The sequence below is a fragment of the Apis cerana genome, linkage group LG9 (assembly GCF_029169275.1).
Source record: "Apis cerana isolate GH-2021 linkage group LG9, AcerK_1.0, whole genome shotgun sequence".
NCBI classification, from domain to species: domain Eukaryota; kingdom Metazoa; phylum Arthropoda; class Insecta; order Hymenoptera; family Apidae; genus Apis; species Apis cerana.
The window spans coordinates 11,605,310-11,617,867 of record NC_083860.1 but is presented as its reverse complement, the minus strand read 5'-3'; the positions used below and the strand labels follow the sequence as shown (position 1 = coordinate 11,617,867).

The following is a 12,558-nucleotide window of genomic DNA, read 5'->3' as shown; positions in this document are numbered from 1 at the left end:
TTGCCGATCGATATCGATGAAAATTTGTACGTTTGATTGATCGCTTTCCAATCTTTGTCACGTTAACGAATCTCTCTCCTATCGATCTTTTGCACATAAATCACGGAAGTCATTGGAAAATTTACGATCTCGTCCAATTATCTTCTAAAATGGTGCGCGTAATGGGCAAACGCGTGATTATAGCCGCGTGGCGTACGAACGAAATATAATTATATAGCTCTCGGTGTGTTTTAAAAACGGTTAATGGGTGTTGGTGAAACTTACTTACGATACGTAAATGATGCGTGTAGCTGGCGAAATAGTTTCTTGGTTTCTCTGTAGCAATTATTCAAAGATCGCGGATGACGGACTCGTGGATGACGAATGTTGGCAATTTCGAAAGAATTTCGTAATTTCGAGAAACTTTGAATCTCGTGTCGCTCGAGAAAAAAGAGAGAAGCGAGACTTATGCCTGGTGGAAAAGTAAAGAGGCGCGTCGCGAGAATTTATTTGTTTCCAAAAGAAATTTGTCAATCGATGATTCAATGTAACACGATCCATCTACGATATTATTGTAACGTAGTAGCCGTGTTATTCTCTCTCTCTCTCTCTTCCCCTTTGTCTTTGTTATTTATTCGATAATAATATTCTGTATCGAGAATACACATTAAGGTGCGTGTAATTTAAATACTTTGACGATATTTACTTGTTTTTTTTTTTCAAGGCTATCGATCAGAATCGATAACAAAACACAAAGACAGGTGTAATTATTTTTAAAATAGATATTTCGTCGAATCGCGCTAATGTAAATTGTGGATAAATCGTGGATAACGTTCAAAACCGATCAAAAAGTTAACTTGAACTTGGACAAATTACGCGAAAAACATTGTTTGCGCACGATGTTTGAAATAGGTTTTCTCGCGATATAATTTTAAATAATTATATAATAGGCGGGAAAATAAGCGGGATGTTAATGAAAAAAGAAAAGAAAAGTCAAGGCGAGGATTAGGAAGCATCGGGATAAAATGTCGAGCATGGTTCGCATCGTAAAGGGTCCGTAAACGCGAGTACGATTGGGTTCGAAAAATTGGAAAGGAGTATAGATATAGAGATAAGCGGGTGATGGTTATGCACGGTATTGCGTCAGATGATTTTCTGCGTCCTCGCCGGTCGAAGTGTATCAATACCGAACACCAGAATAACCGTTCGATGTACAGTCGATCTATTTATATGGTCGATCAGCTGCGTTGCTTGCTCATAACTCAATAACGATGGCCTCGACGCGTACACCGTGTTACGCGTGTACGCCATTCTTCCTTGCTCGAAACATACCAATCGCCACTTGCGAACGACAGACAGGTATCGATCGTGTTTGTTAAATGTGCAATGTGTATGTAATAAATTATTTCCCTCTTACGTGCCGTGAGAATGATTCGAAAGAGAGAGGAACGATACCAACACCGCGATAATTTCACGGAATTGTACGTAAACGAGTAATAAGTAAATCTGAAAATTCCGTAGAATCCGATTTTTAGAACGGTCATAAATATAAGTGGAGTTTTACGGGCGATTTTAACGATCAAAGATGAGACATTCTTTTTCACGAATATATTTTCCGATAAGCGGGATACTGTTGTAAAGATATACAGAGAAAATTGATCGAATTGATTCTTCGTAATATTTGTTTTAACGTCGCGTTTTAAAAGATTACAAAAAAAAGAAAAAAAGGGGAAAGAAAAAACGAGAACAAGGAGAATATCACGCGCGCGATAGTTGTGCCGTATCTTCGTATCGCGATCTCACCACTCGACGATCTCTTTTTATCGTACGAAACACGTTCCCACCACGAACTCGCTCTCTCTCTCTCTCTCTCTACCTTTCATTCGCCAAACGGTCCAATTACGTTTCGATGTTGTTAACTGGAAACGGATTACGTTGGGATTGTCTTCGAGGAATTGTTTTCAGCTCCATCCAGTTTATTTTCGCGGAAAACAGAGATCTCGTTGTTCGCGAACCAGTTTGAGATCGGATCGAAATGACTCGATTAACGATCATCTCCGGATTAATTAATTATTCGGGTGTTTCGTCTGGATAGATCCGCGATAACGTTTCGTGGAACGTTAGCTTTATTCCGCGATGACCGCGATCGATAACCGCGTGCCGATGAAAAAACACGTGATAATCTAACCGCTCCGAATTACGTACGCCCTATTGAAATTTCTCCATCGATCGAACTTCATCGTCGCGTTGCCTGGAATTAAATTTAAATTGACCTTACGACCATCGGATATCGATGAAAATTAATCGGACTTGAATTATACTCGAAAGATCTTGATATATCGCGATCGCTATATATATCCATTTCCTGTTCGATACGCATTTCAGAAAAATGTAAAATTTATAAGATGTCGATCTTCGAAATATCTAAGCTGGAAGAGATTTCTTGCCAATTAGATAGTTTTAAGGATAATGGTTTTCGTTAATCGAGATTCTTTCCTTTTCCTCTTGCTTCTCGTAAATATACGCGATTCGTTCGTTTTAATTATTAATACGATTATTAAGTTTTTAATAATAAAAAGAAAAGAAAAGGACTATAGTTTCTTGGCAGATTAGATTGACGACCTCTCGCGATAAATTAGTTATAAATTCCCGTTTCGTTCTGGTGTCATCGGCCTCTGTAGGTGTTATAGACAGTGAATTTGCTTTACTTCTTTCAAGCTCGCGGCTATAAATTATCCAGTTTGTTCGCCCCGAAGCTTTAAACACCGGTTTTCGACATACTTACCGTGAATAAACCAACGATTCTAAAGAACAGGTTTCTTATCGTGAAGAGCGAACTTCATTCGAAAATTAATAACGCGTTACGCTGTTTTGCTCGTTTATTTCTCCCTTTTTTCTTTCTTTTTTTTTCTCCTCTTCCGAAATCGAGACGAAATTTTTATTTTCAAAGAAACGATAAGATAGTTGATTTGAAAAAAAAAATTAAAATTAAAATTCTCGAAAAAGAAGCTTACCCGAAGGAGTTGTTTATTTCCTTGTTTTTTCTTTTTTTTTTTTTTATTTCAATCAGAAAATACAGGAAAAAATACGCGTAAAGTAGATCGGTTCTTCGAACGGTTAAAACGATGTTATCAGCTGTTCGCCGTTATTGATCGCGAAAGCCAGCCTCGAATCTTTTTCGGACACGCTGTAATATCATACACTTTCGATATCATCGTTGGTAAATAAGCTTCGATAGCTATAATATTTATATATAGAAATAGTTAAAAAAACGTACGTCGTTTGATTTCTTCGTTCGAATTTTTTTCTTCTTCTTTTTCTTTAAAACGGACGATGTTATCGGAGAAGAATATTTAGTATCATCCTCATATATATATATATATACCAAAGACATAATTGCTTTTTTGCAATATTTTCAACGCAGTGCACAGGTTTCACGTGCGATCTCAGTGCTGTTGCCAGTCTCTTATCTGCTTATTATAGCTAAATATAGCGGATGCTCTAACCAGCGTTCAAATATGTACCAACGATATATCAATGTACGTTCACGACAGCGCTCGTATGACTTGCATCGATTTTGAAGAACGAGCCGCGAATCGTCTCTTTATCGCGATCTCATCTCGGAAACAAGTGGCGCAGATTTCGGTGAACACGTTTACGCGAATGATCGAAATTTCTATCTTTCTTTATTATTCGAACGAATCGCGTCGAAGCGCGATATTCGTTTAATTTCAAATAAACTCGATAAATCTTATCTCAATTCCGACCATCTTTCGATAATCGTACGCAACATTGAACGAGGAACTCGTCTCTCGCTCGTGTTCCTTTTATCGCTTCGATTTTTTTTCCTTTTTTTTTTTTATTATTCGTTTATTTATTTACTTGCACGCTCCGAAATAATCCGTATTTTCGGAAGAATTGAAATTTCCTTTTCGAATTAGCGCGTGCAAATTTGCCCGCGAAACGTGTAAATTTTTCTCGAAAGATCGAAGGAACATCTGTGACGCAGAAAACAAGAGACGATAATAAGCCCGACTTCCGAGAAATTCCGCGATTTTATTATCTTCCGTTGTATCTTCGATCGCGAAATAACAGGGAAAGCTCCGTTGCCCGATTCTGTATTCGTCTCTCGTTTGCTCGTTTTACCTATAGTAAAATATTTATCACGGTTTTTATGCCTTTCAATTTTTCTCTCGACTTTAACAACTGGTTTCGCGTTCGTAAAGATACGTCTCTCGTTGATTGATTCGAGATCGATTCGAAAAATCTTTGCATATTTCTTTGTTGGAAATCCGTTTCATCGGGTAAAAAAATGATGGTTTCCGCTGGAGCGCGATACCGATTACGCGAAAGCGATACGGATTTTAAGTAGAGCACAACCTCTATTAACAGGACGATCGAGGAACTGAAACGTCTTCATCGAGGCGAATAAAGCCGATCGCCACGTTCCAAAATAACGATAGCACCTCGACCTCTGACCGATTACGCCTCGCTCGACTCCACAAAGATCCTCTATTCTTTCCCCGCGTTACGTTTTCCCAAGCTTTTATTCGCTTTATCGCGATTAGTTTCGTCTGTTTAATTCTTCCCCTTACTAGCCTCCAAACCTGTGTACGCCCGACCCAAGATTTTGCACGGAAATTCTGACGAAAAGGTAAAAGATGGCGAGATCTGTACGTCGTTATCGTACGCGTCGGGAGGAGAGCGAGACGACGAGGGTATTTGAAATGAAAGTTGAACGACATCCGATCGACTTTTCGATCGACTGGAAAACAAAATAATCGGTCCAACGATCTGAACGGCGAGACATTCGTGATATAACGTATCGACGTTAAAAAGCAACTTTTCGCACGGTTGCTACGGCCAACCGCGAAATTCTACTTTGCAAAACTGGCACGTTCTACTTAATCCGACGTAACGTCCGTCATTGACGACGCGATCTACTATAAATAGATTTTATCATGAATAATCCTCTAGTGTCGCGCGCGCGATCGTGTCGAGTTTACGAATAATAAAATATATTCCTATCCTCCTCTCTGATTTCCCTTTTTCTCCCATTTATTTCCCCTTTCGATCCATTTTGCGCGATAAATATCTAAAGTGTCTCTCAAGTGGCGAGCGTTTTCTTTTTTTTTTTTTTTTTTTCAAAATTCGAAGTAATTTCGTCGATTACTGTCGATCGCCGTTTCGATTGTTCGAGTCGACTTTCTAGGAAATCGGTTGGTCGACGATGATTATCTAATCTGCATAATTGCAGACGTCGAGATCCGTGGAACGGAATAAAATGGGAATAAAATGAAACGGGTTTTAATCGCGCGATAGGAATAGTAGGATTTGCGAAAACTAAGAGAGAAAAAAGCGTGCGCCCGAATTTAGATTAGAAAAAAAAAAAAGCGAGTGAGTCGCGGCGCGTGATGAAATTTCTCGTTCGATAAGAGGATCTTTTTTAATAAAAATCATATGGCAAGATGTGGTGGGGCGAGGAAAAAATTGCGATAATCAAATATACGAGAGATAAACGAGCGACTTTGGAGCGCGAACGAAGGAACGGTGAGAAGTAGCAGTGAGGAAAAAAAAAAAAAAAGAAGAGAAAAGTAGGAAATGCAGCGCGGAGTAAGAGAGAAAACTGTCGTTCCCCCTCCCTCTGCGGCGTTTGGCGTCTCTCCCCCCTCCAGGACGTTGATTGTTTCGCGGGTAATGGCGATTGGCGGCTGCGTTCGGTTTAGTCGCGTGCCGAGACGCCGTGGAACGAGAACGTTTCCGACGAGGTGGCCGGGTGGAATGCGAACGACGACACGCATTGGGACGATCGTCGCGTGATTTCGCCACTCGACGGTATATTGGTATATAGTAATCCGTTTCGACCTTTCGAAACGATCTTCGTTTCGCGCCTCTCGCTTTCGTTTCGAAACCCAATTTTCCAACCGTGATCCAAATTGTGAAATAAAAGTGTAAACGTGCAAACCAGCGCTACGTGCATCGAGCGTGTTGAAATCCGAAATCGGTAACCGATCGGTCTCGGTTTCAAGTTTAACGAGAAATATTAACGTGAATAAGTCGATAGGCGAGAGGAGCGTGCGTCGAATCTATTCGTCTGTCGATACCTGGTCCAATCTTGTCTCGCGAACGGACCGACTGGAACAATGGTGCGATCGCGTGACCACGGCACGTAAGCCGAATCGAGAACCGGTAATTCGTTTTCATTACGGTGAGTGAGAATCGTGTTTCGAGCGATCGCCGGCCCTTCCTCCCTCCTCTCTCCGTCGAACCGTGATAAAAGATATACGGTGAACTCGATTATGACCGACGTCGTTGTCCTTGACACGATGTTAATATTAGTAGCTGGTCACCTTCCAAATCGTTACCAAGTCTGCGAATATTTGTAAACTGTACAACGTTATAGACGTTAAGCGAAATTTAACGAGACTGGTGAATCGACCACGTTGGCTAAATCTTTGCGGAATCGAGTGCGTGATATCCTTCTTTCTCTCTCTCTCGTTTTTACCGGTGATTCGAAATTACCTCGGAAAAACGAAGATCATAATGGCACCCGCTGCCACGTTGGACTGGTCAGAACCGTGCCAACACTGGCGATACCCAAAATTCTGCCCATCCGGACAGCAGAAGCATGAAAGGGCGAAGAGCGCTATGGAGTTGAGTAGCAAGGAGGCGAACTCCGCGTACAAAAAATTCTACAAATTCCTGCGCCGTCTGAAGAACAGGAGACGTAAGTTGACTGGTTTCAGATTGGAAAAAAGAATCATTGTTCCGAGAATTGGCCTCGCTTCTTCCAACGTGATCGCGTGAACATGGCGAAATACGAGTGATACGTATTTTCCGTCAAATATATTTCCGGTCCTCTTCGAATCCGTTTGAAATTTAGATTTAGATCCGTTCGAACGCTCGAATTCGTAGGCGTGATTTATTCGCCGTTTCCACCAAGTTTGACCGCCTTTTAATCCAGATGCGTACATTGTACTCGAAATATCCTCGACCATAACGAAATCAAAATATTCGACTATTCACCGCACGGGGTTATTCTTGCCTCTTTGTAAACAGAATCTATCTATCTATAATCGCGTACAGCGCGAATTTTTACCTTTAATTTTCGATGAAACGAGAAATTCTTGTGCGTTTTATTTATTTATTTTTTTTTTTTTTTTTTTTCGATTCAATCATCACGGACAGGAGTACACGGACAGGAAGAAATAAATTCGAGAAGATTCCCAGATGGAAAAGATCGATTGATTAATCGGGACAAAGGTATTCGATGCAAAGAGTTGTTCGTTTGATCCAATTTTTATATAAAATGTTGTGCCATTCGAGCGGGAAAGGTTAGAAATGCGAGACAGATGAGCAAAGAAAGAAGAACTGGTGAACGAGAAATAATACATCGACCCACTGACATTTATCCCTTGTTATTCATATTTATTTTCGTTATGTGCGTCGACCCACAGAAATTATTTTTCATACGGTTAAGAGGTTGCTACGTCAGTTTGACGTGTTATAAGAAAAGAAGAAGAAGAAGAAAAAAGAGACATAGAAAATGGGAGGGAAATTTTGTTGCGCTTCTCGAAATTAAAGAAAATTTCCAAATGGCCGTATATCGATAAGTTTACGCGAAACGAAAAATTCGAGATTGCCGTTTACAAAGATGAGATTTTCCCGAAGTAAGATGGAAGCGCATCGATCAATTTGGTCGATCCAAGTAGTATTTTTCGATCGAATATGGAAAAGATTCACCGAAAATATTCTTCGTGCAATTTAAATATTACGATATATATATAAACGATTAAAGAAGATTGAACAGTTTCTCGCGCGTCTTTACAAATATTGCAAATTATATGAAAATTGTTCGATCCAAGATCCATAGTTGATTCGAGTAATCTTCCATACTCGAATCGTATTCCTTTGATCAAAGATGGAAATCTCCATTTTGAAAAAAGAGGAGGAGAAAAGGAAAAAAGAATCGTGAAATCGCTTGGAACGACATCGTTGAACCGTAGGTAAAAAATGTCACGCGATAGGTGATTTCTCGATTGGGTAGAGAAAAGGTGGCGAATCCTCCGATGCGCGCTTAACGCGGCAAAAGGGAGGAGGAGTGCATCCTCTTGGTTCCGTTGCACTTTTTGTCGCATGCTGGATTTACCACCTGGCTCCGATGCAACCAGAGATCGCCACCGCTTGACCCACTTTTTTCCGCCTCTATACGGAAAATAGGGAGCACGTAGTCTGACTAGTTCGAGAAACCCCTCCCCTCATCCTTCTCTCCGGCAAAAATATTCCTCTTCTGCTCTCTTTTCTTTCCTTACTTTCGAGCCAATAATATTATTCTCCTCTTCTCCTCCATTTGACACTCCTCGATACTCTTTGGCCTGTTCGCGCATTGCATTTCGCGAATTGCTCTTCGATGTTACTTCTCTCAACGCTACTTCGTCAATCTCACATTTTTTTAAACTAACAATCGTGTCGTGTTACGCAGAGAAAATAAGTATTCGTTTCTTGTTTCATTAGAAAGAGCAGAAGAAACTTGTTTCGACGTTTAAAATATACCTTTAGTAAGATCGAATACGGGTCGTTAGAATCGAGAGACGCACTAAAGTGGAGTCTTTTTGCCGACTATAGTCTCGTAACCGAAGGGTTAAAGAGTCGATCGATATTGAGCGAAGAGATGTGTAAAATTGTTGGTATTTTCCTCGCATACGACACGTTATGAAAAATAAATTGCCACGTGGAGAAGGGAAATTCATACGATTATAATCCTTGCCGATTACTCGTACGTTGCGTAATAAAGTAGCGGAGAGAACCCGTTCGACCTGAAATTTCTTCATCGATTCGAGCCATTTGCATTGAAATTGTTTCTATTAAATGGCGACTAAACAAAGGAGGAATGGAATTGATCCGTTTTGCGCGTTCACGTTCACTCTGAATCGAAACTTGGAGATAATACTGTTGTCGTATCGGGGAGGGGGAGAAGGAAGTAACGGTAACGGAAGAGGAAAAAGGTTAGCCGGAGAGAAAAATGTTGGCGAAATGTCAACAAGTAAAGCATGGTCCACGTGGCATCTTATCGTTGGCTGCGCACGTTTCGATTCATCCGATGATGGTAAACGCGATCGCGAGTCAATTTGATTTCCGATATCCAGCCCGCCAATCCTCCATCCCGATTCCATTCATTTATGCGCCGCGATGCTATTTTCAGCTATGGCTCGAGCTACGAGAAGAGAACCGGTCCGCAAACGTGCACATCGCATTATCTATTAGTCGTAATATCTTATCAAGGTTATCCTTCTCGCCCGCTGACAATCCGACAGTCGTAAGGATCGATACGATCGTGTAAACCGTAACAATATCTTGTAATTTCGTTCTCCATAATTATTCGCTCCATATTTCTGCGATTTCGTGGCCAAATCGATGTTTCTTCTTCTTCTTCTTCTTCTTCTTTTCTTCCTCCCTCCACTTTTTTCTTCTTTGTTCGATTCACTCATCCATTCTGCTCGAAAGAATCTTTGGAGCGGATTTTATTTCTTATTCAAGAGTTTTTTTTCTTTTTGTTATTATATAGTCAAGTATGAAAAATCATTTGAGAATCTTATATTACATTTCGATTTCGGGGGGATTCTACATTTGATTAGATATATTTTTGAAGGAATCATTTTTTTTTTTTTTAACTCTTATTTGTATCGTTTCCTCATTTGCCGATCTCCAACTTCTCGCTCCGTTATAAATCGTTGGAAGACTTTTCTCTGTCCCTGTCTCTCTCTGTCTGTCTCTCTCTCTCTCTCTCTGTCTTTCTGTCTTTCTTTACTATCATCTTTATCGAAAAAGGAGTTTTCGAGATTCGAGATTATTTTTTGACGAAATCAAATATGTACGAAGCATATGTTAAAATCATAAATTTTCTCTCTTATTTTTATTCGATTCATAATTCTTAATAATAGTTATGTAAGAGATACGTCATGTAAAAAGATATTTATATTTCACATTTCTCGTTTATAAAATATTCAAGTTGGATAATCGAAAAAATATAATGGTAATAATTTCAAATTTTCTCCAAACTTGCGACGGTTCTTTTTTTTTTTCTTTTTCTTTTTTCAATCGTCGTTCACTTTTCTAAAATCTTTTTCAATTTTTGAATACACGTTTCACGCGTTTCGCGTAATTAAAATTGAATTGCTTACGATGCGGCTGTTTTACGAATGGCATTTGAATTTGTCTCTCTGCATTTAAAACGTTAAAATTTGATTTGATTTGATCGATCGCCGAAATGATCGGATCGAGTAATCGACGAATAACTTTTTTTCCTCGCGACAACGTTAAACAATCATACATCCGTCCGATCGATTGATTATTTAACGTAACCTTGATCACTCGGCATCGATTCGTAGAATAAAATTAGCTTGTCATTACGTTTTGTGCTTTAACGTCTCTCGCTGTAGCTTTCTTACCTTTCTACATTTTGCTTTTCGATTGTTTCTATGGGCGGTCTGATGTATAATGCAGATAGAGATGGCAACAAAGTTACAACCGTGGTGGCTACACCTGGTGCTGGTCCAGATCGTCCCCAAGAGATCTCCTATACAGACACTAAAGTAATCGGTAACGGCAGCTTCGGCGTTGTATATCTAGCGAAATTATGCGACACGGAAGAGCTGGTCGCCATCAAGAAAGTTCTTCAAGATAAACGATTTAAGGTGAGAGAAAATCTTGCTATCGTCGATTCGTCTCGATAAATTGTTTGGAAAAATGGGATAATGCCCAACCTTGATCGCTATTAACTCTCGAGAATGTATCGAAAATAAACACGAATCATATGCATTAATCGAATTTTCATTTCCTTTTTTATTTATAGAACAGAGAATTGCAAATCATGCGGCGCCTCGAGCATTGTAACATCGTGAAACTGAAATATTTCTTCTACTCTAGTGGTGATAAGGTAATTATTCATTTCCATTCTTTCCTATTTTTTGTACACTCGATTGAAATTTTGAACGTATAAAATTATAATTTATGAAACTTTTCCCCCCTCCCTCTTTTTACGTTACGCAAATTAGGTATCTTTTATTACGTTACATAAATTATCTCGATTTTTTTTTCTTCTTTCTTTTTTTCTCTCTTTTCTATCTTTTTTCTTTTTTCAAGATTTTGATCAAGATATATATATATATAAATATATCTAATGTAATAGCAGCGATACTTCTGATTTCTGTCGAATGATACACAAGTTTCTAAATAAACGCCTAGTATTCGTTGTTTAATGCATGCGACGTTGTGTTATTTTGTAGAACATCTTAAACGCAACTAATCCAGTTTTTCATGTGGACGTAAGTGAACAAGCGAGTATCCAGTAGTTTTCACGGAAAGATCCTTTTTCGAGAAAATTTAGGCAATCCCGCTTAAATATAGGCAGATTAAAGAAATGAAGAAAAAAAAACGCGTTTCCAATTATGCGTGGACAACGTAGAGGACGCTAAATCCGTTATTTATAGTCCGAGTCAAAGATCCTTGTTGCTCAAGGTCACTTGCCCTCATGTCACGAATCGTATTAGAAGTTCACTCCGTTGCAAAAAGTTTGTCATACTCTGATTTTTTTTTCTTTTTTCTTTCTTTTCTTTTTTCTTTTTCAACCTCCGTAGTAGCGTGTGCAATGCATTTCGATAGCCTTGAATGATGGTATTTTTTTTTTTTTATTCGAGTTGTAGTAGCTGATGCAGCTTGGCTAGTTATAGAAAATAATCTTTTGGAATTGCGCGCGCGCGCGCGTGTGTGTGGAGTGTGCGTGTGCGGGGCTCAAAGGTACTTGGCGCGTGGACAAAACTAGATTTAAACTAGACGTCAATTTTGCTTTTTGGAGTCGCGTGTGCCTTTGAGACGGCACACCTATCTGATCACGTACGTGTATCGAATCTCTATTAACATCTCTATTAACGATATCTTCCGCGGATTTCTTTTAGAAGGACGAGGTTTATTTGAACCTAGTGCTGGAATACATACCTGAAACTGTGTATAAAGTTGCTCGGCATTATAACAAGAGCAAGCAGACCATACCGATTAATTTCATTAAGGTAAGTTCTTACCTTCTTTGCTTCTCCATCAAACAATTCGCGCGTTTACACGCCTCTGAAAATCGTTAAACTTTATTACATGCACGATCGAACCATTATTCATAATGATTCATACCGAAGTAGAATTGTTCATCATCATTTGGCTCAATTATTCCATTCGGTGTATATATTCTGTGTATATTTTTTTTTTCAGCTGTATATGTATCAATTATTCCGTTCTCTGGCGTATATCCACTCGCTGGGAATCTGCCACAGGGATATCAAACCGCAAAATCTTCTGCTCGACCCGGAATCTGGCGTTCTTAAGCTCTGTGATTTTGGTTCCGCCAAACATCTGGTCAAAGGGGAGCCCAATGTGTCTTACATCTGTAGTCGTTACTATCGCGCGCCCGAATTGATCTTTGGTGCTATTGATTATACTACAAAAATCGGTATGTTTATCGTTATTAATCGAATTTCGACTTAAATTTTTATCACGATTTATCAATTTATCGTGATATCGTGATAATCAGGT

The 12,558-nt window shown here is 39.3% G+C and overlaps 1 protein-coding gene across 19 annotated transcripts in view; it reads left to right on the top strand.

The window, feature by feature from the left end:
- The window catches only part of LOC108000569 (protein kinase shaggy-like), a 153,923-nt gene that overhangs the window by 135,048 nt on the left and 6,317 nt on the right, over window positions 1-12,558 (top strand). For 6 of the 19 annotated variants that reach the window (XM_062079711.1, XM_062079715.1, XM_062079717.1 and 3 more), the window contains 4 exons: window positions 10,483-10,673; window positions 10,832-10,915; window positions 11,934-12,044; window positions 12,238-12,475. In XM_062079711.1, coding sequence (XP_061935695.1) covers window positions 10,483-10,673; window positions 10,832-10,915; window positions 11,934-12,044; window positions 12,238-12,475 — 624 coding nt within the window. Of the gene's footprint in view, window positions 1-2,736; window positions 6,707-7,167; window positions 7,243-10,482; window positions 10,674-10,831; window positions 10,916-11,264; window positions 11,304-11,933; window positions 12,045-12,237; window positions 12,476-12,558 lie in introns of those variants that run through there. The other 13 variants (XM_062079713.1, XM_062079714.1, XM_062079701.1 and 10 more) reach the window with 8 other exon arrangements.